This window comes from Aegilops tauschii, chromosome 1 (assembly GCF_002575655.3).
Source record: "Aegilops tauschii subsp. strangulata cultivar AL8/78 chromosome 1, Aet v6.0, whole genome shotgun sequence".
Lineage (NCBI taxonomy): Eukaryota > Viridiplantae > Streptophyta > Magnoliopsida > Poales > Poaceae > Aegilops > Aegilops tauschii.
The window spans coordinates 10804648-10823390 of NC_053035.3; the positions used below are offsets into that span (position 1 = coordinate 10804648).

The 18743-nt window shown below is 49.4% G+C and overlaps 2 protein-coding genes and 1 long non-coding RNA gene across 3 annotated transcripts; all 3 read right to left on the reverse strand.

Moving 5' to 3' along the window:
• Positions 1-686: 686 nt before the first annotated feature.
• Positions 687-1465, reverse strand: LOC109744584 (Bowman-Birk type trypsin inhibitor). The gene is made up of 2 exons (XM_020303746.4): positions 1298-1465; positions 687-1211 (listed from the first exon to the last, which is right to left on the reverse strand). The coding sequence occupies exons 1-2, from the start codon at positions 1374-1376 to the stop codon at positions 1000-1002; spliced, it is 291 nt and encodes a 96-aa protein (XP_020159335.1). The 5' UTR covers positions 1377-1465; the 3' UTR covers positions 687-999.
• Positions 1466-5887: 4422 nt separating this feature from the next.
• On the reverse strand, positions 5888-6386 carry LOC120966831 (uncharacterized). The gene is made up of 2 exons (XR_005761023.2): positions 6268-6386; positions 5888-6144 (listed from the first exon to the last, which is right to left on the reverse strand). It is a non-coding gene; the product is annotated as an uncharacterized lncRNA (long non-coding RNA).
• Positions 6387-13688: 7302 nt separating this feature from the next.
• LOC141026671 (uncharacterized) lies at positions 13689-14651 on the reverse strand. The gene has a single exon (XM_073503514.1). The coding sequence runs from the start codon at positions 14649-14651 to the stop codon at positions 13689-13691; it is 963 nt and encodes a 320-aa protein (XP_073359615.1).
• Positions 14652-18743: the final 4092 nt, after the last annotated feature.

The following is an 18743-nucleotide window of genomic DNA, read 5'->3' on the forward strand; positions in this document are numbered from 1 at the left end:
GAAGATTGTCTGCACAACAAAGAAGAGGAGCCGGGACTAGGGCAACAACACCGTCGGCATACAGGAGGGCCCCACCTCCACCGTCCACGACGGTAGCCGACCGGACGCCATGGCAGGAGCCTACCGGGCCCGTGGCCCCACAGGCCCAGCCGGGCCCACAAAGGCCCGGACAGCTCCCGCCTCCGCGCAGCAGCTAGCACGCCGTCGGAGTCGCTGTCCCAGTCCAAGCCGCTCCCCTGCCTCCCCATATAGAGAGCGTCGCGGTCGCGCCGGAGCCGACCCGCAAGGACCCGGAAGGGACCCTACGGGCCCAGATCTAGGCCGGGGACGCGTCACCGGCCGGCCAGCACCACCGGACCACCCCGCCGCCAAGAGGCGGCACCGCCACGGCGAGCACTGCCGGCCTCCACACCGAGACGCCGGACCGCCACCGGCCGAGGCACACCGCCGCCGGCCATCACCGCCAGAGCAGGGGAGGACCACGCGCGGGGAAGGGCAAGCCCACCGCCGCCAGCATCACGCGGCCGAGCGCCGGCGGCGCACGGTGACGGCGGCGGGAGGAGGGAGGGGCGCGGAGGAAGGGCCCCCGGCCGCCTCGCTCAGGGAGGCGTCGCGGGGGTACGGGGGCATGGAGGGTGTGGGGGGAGGAGAAGGGGAACGGGAGGAGGAAGGGGCTGGCGGCTCCGGCGGGCTCCGGCCGCCGCGGCGGCGGCTCCGCGCGGGGGAGCCTACGTTCCAGCCCTTCCGTCCTTTGTTTTTCTTCGATTCCCATGCATATGTGTTTTATTGGTTGCACTGCATGAAAGGATTAACAAAGAAGATTTTGAGCAAAGAATATGCTCTTTATTTCAGACACAAGCAGGAACAACGAGCATGCATTGAACTTTCATTTCTTCTCTGCATCAACCAGATTAAGATGCAGAGGGAACTCTTGAATACTGCAAAAAATAAAGGGAAAGCACAAGCTAAGCAGCATTATTCGGGCGACAACAGGTCGAATCAGACGGCCTTATTGCAGCTGCGCTGGCAGAAGTTTGCGATGCGGTCCTTGCACTGGAAGCTGTCGCGTCCGGCGACGCTGGACTTATTGCAGGTCTTGCAGGCCGGGTTGCAGCCGCTGGGCGACGCGTCCATGCACGTGCACCTGGGCGGGATGGACCTGGTGCAGGTGCCGCAGTTGTCGCAGCACAGCGACGCGCTTGGGGTCGCACCTGCAGGCAGCGAACAACGTGAGTAAGCGGCTTCGCTGGCATACTTGGCGAGGAGATGAAGAAAGAAAGGAGGATCCCGGGCTCACCTTGGCCGTGGGCGAGGGGCAGAGCTGCTGCGAGGATCACGACGACGGCCAGTGCGGCGAGCAGCACCTGGGGCCTCATGCTTGCGTCTGGTTGGCGAGGATTGGTTGCAAAGACTGAATATGTAGCAGGGACTGGGTTGGTTCGTGCTGGGAGGTTGATGCCTAATGGGGTGGAATGCCGGGCTTCTTATAGGGTGGAGTCCCAACCCGATCGACTGAGGCGAGAGCACAAGTGACAATAGAGATATGAGCAACTAGCAGCACGGGCACCAAGCTTTACACGCAGAGAGCATGTGGGCGTGATCTAGATTGGATCTCTAGCAGTAGCATGCATGCATGAGGCGTCGTCCGTGGGTGGCCTGCATGTGTTTCACACGTAAATCTATTCAGAAAGCTTGACAACAACTGTAGCTATATATACTCTTTTGTTGCAAAAGGCTTTCGAAAGTTGTAAAAATCCAGTTGAAAAAGGAAAAAATATATTAAGGAAAACACAAAATAGTCATATGCGTAGGAATATATATTCAAAAATTGCATCACATATATCCTCGGTAGCCTTATTCTCGGATTCGAAATGACTCATGGTGATGTCCAAGATGATGAGGATGTTGTCGAAGTAGAGGACGGAAATGAACAGTAGTGAGCAGTTGTTTCAGAGACGCTCCCCAAAAACATAATCACCCTTCTCCCCACGCAGGATCGCAAAGGACGCGGTTTCGGAGGCCTGTACATGTGTGCACGTGGTCTATAGGACGGGATCTCCAGAAGCAGCAGCAACAGGAGGAACGACGATGGATTGTGCGTGAGCAGGCATATGTGATCTCATCTGGGTGAAGGCTAAGGGTGTCGATGCCTCCTATATATGTGGTTGTGGTTTTGAGACATGGGTTCCACCCATCCCTGAGTCGGCAATAGCCCACGATATGATGTCTTAGATTCGTGGTGCATCCATAAATGACTCGTAATAAATTGTTAATAAATTATCTGTTTCTGACGGACAAAAATTAAACGCATACATAACATCGGTCTGAGTTGAGCTCGTTCAAGAAAACGACGCACGAGCGAGGTGTGGCAGACGTCGGAGGTGGATTGTGTGTGTGTGTGCGCGCGCTACTCCTTTTCTCCAGCACCATGTCATGACACCCACATAGGCCTTTTAGATTTTTCAAGAATTGTTTCATACATGGGCCCTAGGGCCATCTATAATTCAACGGAACATCAAACTCTGATTTCTTCTCTGCATGTATGCATATCAAGCTGCAGAGTGAACTGGAATGACTGCAAAAAAAGAAAAGAAAATCACAAGCTAATCGGAATTATTCGGCCGACAATAGGTCCAATCACGCGGCTTTAGTGCAGCGGCATTTGCAGAAGTTTGTGAGGAGATCCTTACAGTCCATGCATCTGCACTGCGGCGGGAAGGACCTGGTGCAGATGCCACACTTGTCGCAGCACAACATCGCGTCTACAGGCAGCCAACCAAGGTCAATACACAACAACCTGCTAAAGTATGGGTAAAACCTTCCCTTTTGTTGAGTGCATGCACTTAGCAGATCCCCTAAACATGAGATTAAATATTCAAATCGATCCTAATCATCATAGTGGGTTTAAATTTACTATTTGGGTGATTTCACTTGCGCATACAGACTTGTCAACTGCAATAAATAATAACTCCTAACAAGCTAAACCATCTGCAAAAATCTCCCTTCATTTCATGAAAACTATAGTTTCAACACGATGTTGACATTCCTAGTGTCAAACTTTAGTGTTTTTTTCTGTGGAAATCAAACTTTTGTGATTCGTTGGATTTTAATAGATCTGGATCTAAAGTATTTGGACTGTGTTTGACATTACCATTTTTTAACGGATTTGATTATAAATTACTTTACTTGGATTTAAATTTGACGTCCCTCCATTTTGGTGCTTTGTACATGAATGCACTCCGTTCGTGCCTCTACATGGTAGATAATTTGCATTTGAATTCAGATTCCATTCCATTCCATGCTTATGTGTTTTATCGGTCGCAAAGCATAAATGGTTTAACAAAGAAGATTTTGAGCAAAGAATATGCTCTTTATTTCAGACACAAGAAGGAACAACGAGCATGCATTGTACTCTCATTTCTTCTCTGCATCTACCAGATCAAGATGCAGAGGCAACTCTTAAATGCTTCAAAAAATAAAGGAAAAACACAGGCTAATCGGCGTTATTCGGGCGACAACAGGTCCAATCACGCAGCCTTAGTGCAGCGGGTCTTGCAGAAGTTGGTGATGAAATCCTTGCAGAAGTTGATGATGATGATTAATGGTTCCTTCATTTGCTTGCTAGCTAGTATCGAGTTCTCTCTCTATATGTAGTAGCTAGCGTCGACCAGGCATGGAGAAAGAGAGGTCACTTCTCTCTATATGTAGTAGCTAACTAACACAATATGAAACCCCTAAACCATCCAAAACCCCTAAACCCCTCCTTTAAAAAAAATTCCAGCGCCTGCCAGCGGCTGACGCGTGGCTACCTTTTAGTCCCAGTTGGTGTCACCAACCGGGACTAAAGGTCCCACAGCCCCTGGCGCGGGCTCGTGCCACGTGGTGGGCCTTTGGTCCCGGTTTGTGACGAACCGGGACTAAAGGGGGGGCTTTAGTCCCCACCCTTTAGTGCCGGTTGTAGAACCGACACTAAAGGTCCTTACGAACCGGGACTAAAGGCCGATTCTGCACTAGTGCTTCATGACGGACTGCACGGTATAACAAGCAAAAGGGTTATAAACGAAATGCATGCATGCATCAAAGTTATATAAAAATTTGGCATGACCTTGCCTAAAAATAGGACATATCGAGTTTGCTCAAAATTTGCCGAAACGGAAATAAATCGACATTTTCGCAAAACATAAGCAACCCGGGGGCATGTCACTCGCACAAATCCCTTCATATCTCAAACACACATGTTCCCATTCTTGAAATGTACAACTTTTTACTCACCTATCTCCTGAGAGAGATCGGGCATGGTTAGATGAGGCCTTCGCTGCCTATAGGGACGATCGAAAGTGTTGATGGCTAAATAGCTAGCTAGATCTAGTTGTTGGGAGTAGAGATGACTCTAGCTAACTAATGGAGAAGGAGAGAGATGAGCTAGCTAGCTAGATCTATATGTACTGAAGGAGGGAGAGCCAAATAAATGAGGTAGATAGAGAAGAGAGGCCATTTATGAAGGAGAATTATGGTGGAGGGGGCATTTGGGGAGAGAAGAGTGGTAGAAGAAAGAGAGAAGAAGGGCAACAATGGTGGAGAACTAACTTAGAGGGAGGAGAGGGGAAAGGAGGGGGCGAGGGCAAAGGGGGGAGGGGCAGGGGGTGAAAATTGGCACCAACCACGCCTAGTAGTAGCGTTGTTTTCTAGACAGTGCTACTGCTATGGTGCTTAGTAGTAGCGCTTGTCAGGAGCAGCGCTACTACTATGTGGGGCCATTAGCAGTAGCAAGTGCTACTGCTAAAATCTTAGGAGTAGCGCTTTATTTTGGATCGTGCTGTGACTACAGCTAGCGTCGGTGGGCTCGTTGGGTCCCACTTATCGTAGCGCTTTTTTATTTCTAGTGCTACTCCTAAAGCATTATTTGTAGCGCTGCCCGTGACCAGCGCTACTACTAATTAGCAGCAGGGCTTGTGATTTTCCAGCGCTACTACTGATGTCCTACCTATAGAGGCGCGATGGACCCTGGCACTTGCCCGTGGGAGGGATGTTGCTTTGTTTTTTGGTGTTTCCGTGAGTTCGTTTAGAGTTTGTGTCCTACTCAGGAAGACGAGGTGGTGGCGACTCTCTAAAAATGTAATAAGGTTCTCCCTGCCTGGCCCATGATCCAGAGATGCGTCTAGCGTCGTCGGAAGGTGCGTGGAGGTGTGTCTCTAGCGGATCTAGCGGGATTTGGTCGGTGCTAGTCTTCGGTGGATCCACTTGGATCCCGTATTTGTTCGTCTTTATTCGTGTGACTACAGGTTCGATTCTTTCGATCTATACTTCGCTTCATCGGCGGCGGTTGTGGTTCTGGTGTGCTGGTCCTGTGGGGCCTTATCACGACGACTTTCTGACTGTCTAATATAACAAGTTTGTCCCGGATTCAGTGAGGGAGTGGTGATGACGGTGACGCGCCTTCGGCTTGCTCTAGTGCTTGTAGTCATCGCTAGGTGGTCTACAGATATGGATATAATTTTAGTTATTTTTATGCTTTGTGTACTTCCATGCTAGGATGAATAGATTAGAAGTTTTTTCGAAAAAAAGCTAGCGTCCTATTAATGAGCACACAAACGCTGCTCTTTTCTTGAATCTTGATCCCGAGTTTCACTTCCAACTGGATCCCGTGGAACGCCAGGACATCGTCGAGCCAACATCCAACAACTGCGTCATCCATCTCTAGCATCTAATGGAGTGTAATCGAACTCCTCTGACCCCGCAGTTACAGGGCTTCGATCAGTCAATCTCGATCTACCATCGGCAAGGGCAGAAGATCATGTTTCAGCATTAGGTTAACTGGGATACCATGCAAAGACAAAATCGCCAAATCTAAAATTGTGCACAACAAAGTAATGTACGACAGCCAAAATAATTGATGATCAATAAGCATTCTCAAAAGCATGTCACAAGAAGATTTTATTACAGATCACATCATTGTCCATCCCTTGACATCTGGTTTAGTGCAAGTTTAGAAACATACGACACAGTAACAATATGCCGTGGATGGGTTTTCGACCCAACACTCTGATATCATGACGTCGCGTCCCCAAACATTCTGGCAGGCCCTCTTGCAATTTGGTTCCGTGCATGAAGGGCTTAAAAAACCAATTCGCTTCTGGCATTGCTCTGTAGACAAGAACAAACATCATTAAAGTAAGTCCAAACTGAGAAAATTCAAAAACAATATCATGTAGTCCGGTTAACAGGAGAATAGAAACGTATATAGGGATGGGGAGATTGATTCTGTACCAATATGAATGGAGTTTCCTAGCTGCACAATCACCATAAGGCAAAGAAGAATAGCTTTCCCCTCCATAAGGGCAGACACAAATTTCATTCCAGATGTACTTTGGCAAAACTGAATTTCTTATGCCTAAGGCTGTTTGGGCGTCCAGCAGCATACATGTTTGTATCTTTATATAAGACTCACAACTAGAGTGCACTTACTACCATCTCACTCAATAAATTTCTAAAAGATTTGACCATATCACCCAGCTTAATTTGCAAAATATTGTTCTATGTTGACGGTGGTATCCATTTACTGTACTGTAGTATTACATTTGTCCATATCTTTGGCAATATAAATTTGGGAGATTTCCTAAATTGTGCGCCGTTAAATGTGATATCATCAAATCTAGTATTAAATAGCATATCATTTGTGTACTCGCACATTCGATGTGGTTAGGCCACCGTTGACCATCACCTGACAAAATTTATTCTCCTGTTGCATGACGGCTTCTCATTTCCCTTCTCCTTCCTCGCATCTACTTCAAATTTATGGGTCGCTAGCTAGGCCAACGCTCAGGCTATCAGCCGATCGGCTATGCCCGACAGGTGGGTCCTGCATGTATCAGCCTTTTGGTACTTGAGTTGTGTCTCTCCTTTCACAGTCAGTGGGCCACACATATTGGCATGGACCTACCGGTCAGACACTTGCGTACTCTTCAGATGGTTAAAAAAGATCAAGCAGGCCCTGGCACTCCGTCCCCAAACCCAGCCCAGCTCGCACTCCAATTCTCCCCAATCTCCCCCTTCTCTTCCAGCATCGGTTACAACCGTCCCTAGCGAGCGGTGGCATGCGCCATCTTGCCAGCCATCGTTGTAGTACTAATAATCGAGGGGCTGCCCAGATCTTTTTCGCCGCCCCCTCCCTCCTAGGTCGTTGCCTCCGTTTACATCTTACAACCACGTCAACCTTGCTCTCCACCCACCCAAGTCGACTTCGCTGTTCTCACTACAGCCGTGTCTTTGGTCGCTAGCATTGCACCAAGCCGTCTGCCATTTCAAATGCCGCAGTCGGCGCCAGCACAGTAACACCACACGCTGCAGCCAAATCGGCTCCACCAATGGTCACCACACAGGCAACACGGTGATGACTAGGCATGAAGCACGAGCATGGCGGTAACGCCAATGACCACAGGCACGGCAATTCTAGCGTCCAGGTGACGCTTTTTTTTCATTCTCATACCAGCTCACTGTTCATTTGGCTCATCCCACCCCAACCATAGCTTTCCTTTATGACCCTTCTCTGGTTCTGTTGCGGGCACTGAAGAATCGAAGAGGTAAGGAACAACATGGTAGAGGACCAAGGCATTGGGCCGCCAAAAATGTCACCAGCTGCGCTCCGTCCCCTCTGCTTCTTCCTGGGCGAACATGAACAGAGATGATAGAGGGTTAGAGGCTGATTTGATCAGTCAGTTTGCTTTGGCCGAGGCAGGTTTGGAGTATAGACTTAATAAAAAAATACAAAATATCTCTTAGATAAGAAATAAGGCAAATGTACGTAAAAATGGAAGATGGGCTGTACATACTAAAAAAAATCCTGAGCAAAGCCTAGGACTGGTTTGTGTAATGGTTAGTACTCCCTCCGTTCCTATTTGTAGTGCATATAGGTTTTTTTTTTTAAATCCGGTTTATAGTGCGCATTTGCAGCCATCCCGTACTTTGGACCCAAATAGCCTTGCACAGCAGTGCACATGCAGCCTCCTCGCTTGTCGCTTCTGCCGAACTGCAACAGCACATGGCCTGGGTGGGTGTATTCTCCGTCCAAGCTGCAACCTCCAGCTCACGTGTTGGTATGCGCACTAGATATTTGAATAGAGGGAGTATAAAGCTTTGATGAGTAACTCTGGTGTACGACCTGTATCCGATACTTTTTTTGCATCTTTATATTGTCCGGGCAAAAATATGGATGCCTTGATATGTATCATCATACAACTATTGACATGAAATGTTGGATGTATAGCAGCATTCAAAGCAATATATTTCTCTATATGTGCACTAATTTCACGTATAAAAACACCTGAAAATCTATCGTTGTTTCATTCGACGTACTCTTGGGAAGGTACAAAATTCTGTGGATGAACTGGGAGTATATAAGTTACGGTGTTAATTATGGGTACAAAATTCTAGTCCACTCGTTCAACACCCAGATCTCCTTATCATCAGCAACCGCTACCTATCTGTTATCCCTCCTCTTGGTACTGCTATTAGGCTGACCTCGAAGCTGACCCTTTCGACCTCTGCTCGTCTCAGGGACCACCACTTTGAAGGCTAGGTTTGCAAAAAACACTATAATAAAATTTTTTTTTGCAAAAAACACCATGTCTTCATTAATGTTTTTGCAAAAAACACTGATCGGCGGATCGGCCTCAGTTAAGTGAGTTTATTACAGATGAGGCCCACCAGTCAGGCTGATGTGGCACCAATTTCTCACACCGTTACATGAAATCGTTCGCTAGACGTGGGGCCCGCTTGTCAGCCTAACAAGCCTCTCTCTGGCATTACATCGAACACTCTGCGTGCAGTGCATACGCCGGCGAACAAAGGCTGTCGCCGCGAACCTCAGCCAGGCGACGAAGGTCAAGGACGGCGAGGACGGTGGCGCCGGGATGGGGCGACCGTGCTCAAGGATGGCATCTGCGGGGGAGCACTGGCGTCGGCGAGGCCTCTGGCTTTGCCGAGGACGGACGAACGGCGGCCTCTGCCTCGGTGCGGCAACGGCGATGACGGGCTCTGTCTTGGTCGGGGGCAGGACGGGCGGTGGCGGATTTGAAGATTTGAGGAGCTGGAGCTTACCTGTTGCACCTAGCCACACCTCCCTCGCGAGGGTGCAGGGATTCCGATTCCCGACGCTGCCTGGAGCTCGCGTGCGTGGCCTGGGAGATGCCGACGCGGTCGGGCGCCCCGACTCCTGTCTGCGAAGCTCGGGGCGGACGAGACCAGCTGCAGGTCGCACATATAACGGCGGCCGGAATCTCGTCGTTGGTGGGCGGCGGCACCCATGGAGGCCTAGTTCGACGTCGACGCCGAGACCTGCGTCCGCACACACTTTGTGAGGCACCATCTGGCATGCGGGGCTCGCCGGCGCCGAGGCAGGTGCACCTCCTGAGGAATGGATGCTACTTAGCTTCGTCTCAGTACAGCGACACCGGCGGCGACCTGCGCCTCAGCCGGGACAGGACGAGCGGCTCAGCAGTGAAGATAAGGCAAGCAAAACAAAAAACCATTCATTTTTTATTTTCTTTCAATGACAGGTGGACCCCACAGGGCTCCACACATGTTCACAACGTTACCCAGCGTCACCGTTACATGCCAGGTGTTTAGCGATGTCACGTCAACCTAACTGGCGGGCTCCATCTGCTATAAACGCAGTCAACCGAGCCAAAGCCGCCAATTAGTGTTATTTATAAAAAGATTACCGTAGACGTGGTGTTTTCTGCGAAAAAAATGTATTATAGTGTTTTTCGCAAACCTAGCCTTCAAAGTGGTGGTTTTGTGCAATTTACTCTGGAGGACAAGAAGCCTCTCCTGAAGATAAGGTAGGAGACGGATTACAAATCCTAGATTACCAAATACAAGTAACCCAGATATATCTCTAACATCCCCCCGCAGTCGTAGCGGTAGCGTTGCAGACAACAGGAGCGTCGCGGACAGTCAGACTGGAGAGAATAGCAGCCGACAGGCTGACATCCCCCCGTAGTCGTAGCGGGAATGTCGCGGACGGTGTCGCGTCGCGGACATGTTGACTGTAGAGGAAGCCGACGAGTTGCTCAAGCGGATGATAGCCCTTTGTGCCGATGTCGAGGTAGTCAAGAGCGTAGGGTGGTGTAGCCGTGGTCAAGGTAGCCGTGCGAAGAATGCCATGGTCGATGTCGAGTCGGGGTAGCCGGTGTCGAGGAAAACACCGTGGAGCCGCGGGTGTAAGGAGGCGCCGAGTTAGCATGGGCGCAGTGATGTCGAAGTAGGACTGCGCCAGGAGGTAGACGGTGTTAACGAAGCGTCGCGCCGGGTTTGCCAAGCCCGGCACGTCGTGGATGAAGGTACACATCGGTGTTGCCAGCACCGGGCATGCTTAGACGGACGGAGTCGAAGTTGACGAAGCGCCGCTCCAGGCTTGCCAGGCCTGGGGACACGTCGTGGACGAAGGCACGCACCGGTGTTGCCAGTACCGGGCATGCGTAGACGAGGGATCTGTACGAGTTGTACGCCATGTCGGAGAAGTCGGAGGGCCAGCAGAGAAGAACTCGACGACGATTGCGGCATCCATCGGCACGGGGCCGATGTCACCAATGGTGGTCGGAGTACACGAAGTGGTCGGGGTAGATGACGGCGATGTTGGCGATGGGCTGGTGCATGGACGAAGACGAAGGGGGTGGACGGGCGGCGGCGGCGGCTGGGTTAGTAGCGTGGCGGCGGTGCTCGAAGTAGGCGAAGAACCGGACAGCGTGACGAAGACCGGCATGGACGGTGGCGTTCCCGCGCCAAGGGAGGCGGCGTGGCGCATACCACGTGAGGTTGATGCGTGGTGACGGCGGAGTGGACCACGGGCCACGGTGCTACGGCCCGAAGGGATGAAGCAGCGCGGCTGACAGGTCAGGGCGACGGCGGAAAGACCTCGGGACAGCGGCGGGCCACAGCGATATGGCCAGAAGGGGCAGCGTGGCCTTGAAGCGCGGGTCGGTGCAACCGCGCGGACGGCCTCGGAACGGCGGCGGGGACCGCATATTGCGGCACTACATCCCGAAGAAGCGATGCAGCGGCGAGGCAGCGGCTGTTGGCCTAGTGCCGACATCGAATACTTTCCAGCGATAGTAATGATCAACAACGACGAACGACGATCAGGGCAACACTAGCCACAGAACCGATTCGGATCAATCCGACTCCTGAACGCATGTAACTAGCAAGCTAGCCAGCTACCGTGGAGATCACACCGATGTACACAACAGCCGTGACTTGATTACTTCCTTGCCGCCGGCCGGAACACGCGTACGATCTAGTAGTAGCTACTCACGCACAGGAAAACTCGGCTGATTGCCACAGGCACATATCGTGCCTGATTTGCTTTATTGATCTTAGCTCACGATCAACTGACAGTTACAATTACAGCGGGTTTTCACGTACATATGTAGTACCACCTAGGACTACAAGCTAGCTACGGTTAGAAGCTTGAGTAGAACTCGGACACAATATACGTATAGGACACGGACGCCGGGTTTAATTCCAACAATCACCCCCTTAAACACGACATCGTCACGTCATAGCTTCAACGTCGATCCTTCTCCGCATCTCCAAGAACTTCTCTCGATCCAAAGCCTTGGTTAGGATGTCCGCCAGCTGATCATCGGTGCGACTGTAATTGACCTCCGTCTTACCTTCTTCCACGCGGTCTTTTATGTAATGATGATACATTGTATCAATGTGCTTGCTCTTTTCACGCCGCACTGGATCCTCGCATAGAAAAGTCATAGACTTGCTGTTAACATTGAGCACCACTTGTTTCGGATCTCGTTCGATGAGATCACCGTGTAGCCTTTCTAACCACACACCTATATACTCTGCTTCAATTGAAGTCGATGTCATCACTTTCTGCTTTCGTGATAGCAAGCTTACTACGCTTCCACCAAGAAAATATTCCACGCCCGAAGTACTACGGCCGTCAACAATTCCTTCCTTGTCACTACCATTGTAGCCAAGTAGTTTCACTATCTTCTTCTTGCTCAGCTCAAAACGATATTCCATTGAAGCATCAATTGGATTGCAATATTTAATGCCATAGTTTTCAAGTACCTTCCTTACGTATGCCTTCTGGCACAGTGTGATCTCATCCGGCCTTTGACGTTCCTCCATCCCGAGGTAGTAACTCAATAGCCCTAGATCATCTATTTTGAAAAGCTCCTTCATTTGTAGCTTGAACTTTGCAATCACCTCTTCATCTGCTCCAGTGATCAATAGGTCGTCGTAGTAGATGCCCACTAGTAGACGATCCCTTCCTTCACCTCTCTTGTATATCGCATGCTCTAGTGGGGCTTTCTCAAATCCAAGAGAAATCATCGTCCGATCAAGTTTGATGCTCCATGCCCTAGAGACTTGACATAACCCGTACAAGACTTTGTGTAGATTCATTACCATGTGTTCTTCTTCCTCTTTGATGAATCCTGGTGGTTGATTCACATACACATCTCCTTCTAACTCGCCATTCAAAAATGCGGATTTTACATCCTAGTGATGTATCTTCCATGATTCCTGAATCGCGAGAGCGATGAGTAATCTCACCGATTCCATCCTTGCAACGGGAATGAACACTTCTTCAATGTCCACACTTTCCTCTTGCACGTACTCTTTGACCACTAGCCTCGCTTTGTGCTTCATGGACCCATCGGCATCTTTCTTGATCATAAATTTTCACATGAGATCCATGACTTTTTCATTGTTGGAAAGATCCACAAACTCCCATGCATTATTGTCGTGGATCGACCTCAACTCTTCTTCCATAGCCTCACACCAATACTCCTTCATATTTGCGTCCTTGAGTTCCGCCGGTTTCTCGACGCTTAGACACGGTCGCCCACTCCTTCTCATCTTTGCCGGGTCAATTGTTCGAAGAGCTTGCTTCAAATATTGGTGTAACACCGGTTGTGGATGTACGGACGTGGGTGGTTGAGTCCTTTCCTCCATTACTGTCGGAGACGACGTGCTATTTTCTGCTACGCGCTTTACTGTTGGCGAAGCAAAAATTCCAACGTGATCTCCCAAAGCTAGGCTTCTTTTTTCTGGTAGTGTATGGATTGCTTCCAGATGGCAATACTGAGCTGCACCCTCCAGCCGTATGGGATACTTGTGGAGTTTCACCATGGGATGGGACAAGCCCACCTCGTCCTGCTCCTTGCCGTACTACTACCCGTACGTGGGCTGCAGCAACCTTCGTATATATCCATCGTTTGGTCCCTTGCTGCTACCTTCTAGCTTTGTGGATTGTCCGTTTCTGACACACGGAGTGCCGTGTCGTGGCCACCAACTCCATGTATCTGCACCATCGAGCTAGCTGCGCTGGCACTCGATACACCAGCGACTTCCAGTTCGTCCATAGACGCTGCACTCGTCTTCACTTTTGCGCTAGCATCAACAACAGTTTTTGTTTCTTCGTGGACTTCTGACGCCACGTACGTTTTCGTTTTTTGTGAACGTACGGCACAAAAACTACTCCTCCATGGCTGAGCACACGCAGCAATTGCTGCATCCTCTCCAGCGAAATTAGCACATATGCCCGTAATATCGATGTAGGTTTCGGAATCACGGCCCGTGTCCGTGGCATCGACACGAGTTTCCAAACCATGATCTTGAGAGTGAACTTTTTCTTCACGGAGCGCGGCAATTTCTTTAGCCGGCATTTAAAGAACTGGATCCTTCCTGTCCACGAGTTCACACATCAACATCATGTCACCTTCATCTCCTAGTTGGGCCATGAGCGCCTTCTCCTTCGGGGGATTCTTGCACTCCAACTTGAACTGCCCAAGCAAATTGCAGTTGTGACAACGGATCTTACTATTGTCGAACTTTTTCTTCCTTGGCTTCTCCGACTGTTCGTCGGTGTCCTTTGCGGGACGGTACTTTCCGCTGCTACCGGACGCCTTGTCGAAATTGTTCTCCTTGAAAACCATTGCCTGCCACTGAGCACGCGTTAGCATCAGGTACTCATCCTGTTTTGCATCACCGTAACTCAGCTTCATCCGCTCATCATGGGCATTGAAGCGACCAACCAGATCATCCAAAGTGAGAGTCTTGAGATCAACACATTGCTCGATCGCTGACACAATCGACATGTAGCGCGATGGAGCTGCACGTAGAAAACGCCAGACCACGGAGATGTCTAGCTTCTCCCCGAGACTGCGAATCCTATTTACCATCGTCGTGACCCTTGCGGCAAAGGTGTCCACCGTCTCATCTTCTCCCATCCTTAGATTCTCGTAACTCTTCAACAAAGTTTGGAAGTTCGCCTCGCGCACACGCGAGTGCCCTAGATGCAACGTCTTCAGCGTCTCCCACGCCTCCTTCGCTGATGTCTTCGAGATAAGACGCTGCTGCACGTTCACCAGCATCACCGAGCAGATGGCCGTAATAGCCTGGTGATCCTTCCGATACAATGCACCACCCTTCAGGTACTCCTCACCGCCGGGGTCAACGGCTTCCCAGAGCTCATTGACCTCAAACGCCCACTCCATCATGGTCGCCCAACCCACAAAGTTCCCACAGTCGAATCGTGGATACTCCGATCTCCCCGGAGCAGCAATTACTTTAGCCACACCGGAGTACTCCGCATGCTGCTTGGTTTTGTCCTTCTCGTCGTCCGACATGATCTCCTGTTATTAGAAGATCAATCTTGCTCTAGATACCAATTATTGGCCCAGTCCCGACGTCGAGTACTTTCCGGCGACGGTAATGATCAACAACGACGAACGACGATCAGGGCAACACTAGCCACAGAACCGATTCCGATCAATCCGACTCCTGAACCCACGTACCTAGCAAGCTAGCCAGCTACTGTGGAGATCACACCAATGTACACAACAGCGTGACTTGATTACTTCCTTGCCGCTGACCTAGTAGTGCAATACACAAATAGGAGAGGAGGCATGAGGGTCAAGGAGGTACTCGCCGGATGGGCGAAGAGGCACTCGCAGCCAGGGAAAGGAGGACTCTTAGCTGGGGCGCATTGGGCAGTGCCTAGCAGTGGCAGCCGTAGTGGAGGTACCCAGCTACCATACTTGGAAGGAGCAGGTAACTTGGGCGGGACCCACACTGTGGTCAGCAATGACCCACTATCAAATGTTTCAGATTTGTGGCACATTGTGGGCAGGTGGGTGGTGGAGGGCGAGCGCATGTGTAACACCCCTCTTCTCAAAGCTTCAATAGCAATTGGAAAAGAAAATCCTTATAAAGGGGCCTCAAATCTCCTCCACTCATGAGGTGGGACTAAACCCTCCATCACCATGTCATGACTCAACTTACCACCCACGGAGGCTGAATAGAGGCCAGCGAGGCCAGGGCCAAGGAAGAGAGGCCAGAGGTATCAAACATGCGCGATGCTATCAGGGGCTCAGGAGCGCCTCTGAAGTTCGCCATCCCAGTTTTTGTGGCGAGGCCAGCAAGGATATGCAACGTCCTTGGGAAGGGTCGGTAAGTCTATCTTCAACTTGTCATCTCATGGCAGTAATTATGAGCATTCCTTTTTGATATTTGTATGTTTTTAGGGCTTCCCTGTGCTGCTAGGCTGGGCATCATTTCCAGAGTGTAGCACCTCCGATTGTGCCTACAACCCAAGATTCTAGTGCCCCAAATGCTTCAAGCAGTGATCAGAGTGTGCCGCTGAAGGCTGCCGCCTCCAAAGAAGGTGAAGATAGTGTTCTTTATTCTTCTCTAGAGTATGAGTATGGTAGGTTGTGACCTCGATTCTGACCTTCGGTGGGTTGCAGATGCTCCGACTTGTTCTATGATCACAGATACCATGGAGGCGGCGATGACAGCATCCCCGGCAGCCTTTTTCTTGGATTCAAAATGACTCATGGTGATGTCCGAGATGACGAGGATGTTGTCGAAGTAGAGGATGAAGACGAACAGTAGTGAGCATTAGTTCCAGAGACGCTCCCTAAAAAACGTAATCACCCTTCTCCCCGTGCAGGATCGCAAATGACACGGTTTCGGAGGCCTGCTCTCCTGTATGTTTCTGCAGCGGAATTAGAGCAGCGGCATTTGCACAAATTTGTCACAAGATCCTTGCAGTCCATGCATCTGCACTGCGGCGGGAAGGACCTGGTGCAGATTCCGCACTTGTCGCAGCACAACATCACACCTACAGGCAGCCAACCAAGGTCAATACACAATAACTGCTAAAGTGGGTAAAACCTTCCCTTTTGTTGAGTGCATGCACTCCCCAGATCGCCTAAACATGAGATTAAATATTCAATCGATCCTAATCATCCATAGTGGGTTTAAATTTACAGTTTGGGGGATTTCACTTGTGCATATAAGATTTGTCAACTGCAAAAAATAGTAACACGTAAACAAGCTAAATCATCTACAAAAATCAACCATTCATTTCATGAAAACTATGGTGTCAACACGATATTGACATTCTTAGTGGTTTTTTTTGTGGAAATCAAACTTTTGTGATTCGTTGGATTTTAATAGACCTGGATATAAACTATTTGGACTGGGTTTGACATTACCATTTTTAACAGATTTCATTATAAATTATTTTACTTGGATTTAAATTTGACATCTCTCCATTGGTGCTTTATAGATGAATGCATTCCATTCGTGCCTCTACATGGTAGATGATTTGGATTTGAATTCATATTCCATTCCATTCCATGCATATGTGTTTTGTCGGTCGCAATGCATAAATGGTTTAACAAGGAAGATTTTGAGCAACGAATATGCTCTTTATTTTAGACACAAGAAGGAACAACGAGCATGCATTGTACTCTCATTTCTTCTCTGCATCTACCAGATCAAGATGCAGAGGCAACTCTTAAATGCTTCAAAAAATAAAGGAAAATCACAGGCTAATCGGCGTTATTCGGGCGACAACAGGTCCAGTCACGCGGCCTTAGTGCTGCGGGTCTTGCAGAAGTTGGTGATGAAATCCTTGCACTGGAAGCTGTCACGGCCGCCGACGGTGGACTTGGCGCAGGTCTTGCAGGCCAGGTTGCACCCGGTAGGCGAGGTGTCCATGCATCTGCACTGCGGCGGCAAGGACCCGGTGCAGATGCCGCACTTGTCGCAGCACAGCGTAGCGCCTGCAGGCAGCCAACCAAGGTCAATAACCTGCTAAACTAAACTGACTTATTCCATGAGGCGAAGAGGAATCCCGGCCTCACCTTAGCTACGGGCAAGAGGCAGAGCTGCCGCTAGGACGGCGAGGACGGCCAGCCCGGCCAGCAGCACCTGGGGCCTCGTGCTGTTTTGCAAGGATCTTGGACTGGTTAACTTGGGGTGGGGTGATCTCGTGCTTGGCCTGGCTATCACTAGTAGAAAAAGAGGCTTCCATACGCCCCCATTAGTCCCCAAAATAATCGAACCGCGACCAAAGGGGTCTTTAGTCGCGGTTCGGGAGGAGACCCGCGACCAACTATCTGGGCCCAGCGTGCTCGGTCGACAGCTGGCGGACGGGAGGGGCTTTAGTCCCGGTTGGCCTGGCCAACCGGGACTAAAGGTCCTCAGGCTGGCCCGAAGGCCTTTAGTCGCGGTTGGCCAGACCAACCGGGATTAAAGGTTAGACCTTTAGTCCCGGTTGGTCTGGCCAACCGCGACTAATGGCCCGAACCTTTAGTCGCGGTTGGCCAGACCAACCGGAACTAAAGGTAACCTTTAATCCCGGTTGGTCTGGCCAACCGCGACTAAAGGGATTTGAGGCCTCATTTTCAAACTCTACCCCCCCCCTGGATCGCCTTTTCAGTTTTAGAAAAAACAAAAGAAAAATGATGGAAATGTGAAAAAAAATAAGTTTCTCATGTGATATGTGGTCTAGTTGTTGGGAAAATTAACAAATATGAATTTCGACTTTATTTGCAAAATCTCTCTGGAAATTCTTAAAATGGGCATAAATTTTGCATACGAACTCGGATGAAAAAGTTTTTTATATGAAAAATTATCTACTCGAAAAGTTACATCCGAATTTAACTAGGGGAACCCCGTTAAACATTTTCGAAATCCTCAAAAACTAACGAAAAAAAGATACGGGGCTTTTAAGATCTGGAGAGGCAAAAAATTTAAAAAAATTCAAATTGTGGTCAAACTGTGGTCAAACAATGGTCAAACTAATTATTCTACAATATTAGTGTTACTAAATAATTATTTCAGTTTTTTTAAAATTTTGGTCAAATCTGGTCAAACAGTGGTCAAACAATGGTCAAACTAATTATTCCAGAAATATTAGTGTTACTAAATAATTATTGTTTTTTAAAACAATAGTTTCAAACTCAAACAGTGAAATGTGTCACTTCATGCTCAAGCTAAATTCCTGAGGGTTAATAGAATTGACATCCTACTATTGTCAGGAAAACAACAGGTGCAGACTTGGAAACGAGGGAGAATAGAACCCGGAAGTTAAGCGTGCTCAGGCTGGAGTAGTGAGAGGATGGGTGACCGTCCGGGAAGTTAGATGATTTGGAATGATGAGGGGTGATTAGAGATTAGAGGATAAATTGAGCAGTGATGAGGGGTGGTGATTAGAGATTAGAGGTTAAAATAATTCAGAAATTTGAAAATAAAAAAATTAAAAAAATTCGTAAAAAACCAGGTTTAAACCTACGGAGGAGGCCTTTAGTCCCGATTAGCCACGAGAACCGGGACTAAAGGACGGGCCTTTAGTCCCGGTTAGCCACGAGAACCGGGACTAAAGCCTTTAGTCGTGGTTCGTAAGAGGCGCGACTAAAGGGGGGGTC

What these genes read in the sequence shown, in the direction of transcription:
- LOC141026671 (XM_073503514.1), bottom strand. Translation starts at nt 14,651, where the DNA reads ATGTCGGACGACGAGAAGGACAAAACCAAGCAGCATGCGGAGTACTCC.
- LOC109744584 (XM_020303746.4), bottom strand. Translation starts at nt 1,376, where the DNA reads ATGAGGCCCCAGGTGCTGCTCGCCGCACTGGCCGTCGTCGTGATCCTC. An exon ending in GCCCCTCGCCCACGGCCAAG is followed by an intron (nt 1,212 to 1,297) that starts GTGAGCCCGGGA and finishes CGCTGCCTGCAG; the next exon opens with GTGCGACCCCAAGCGCGTCG.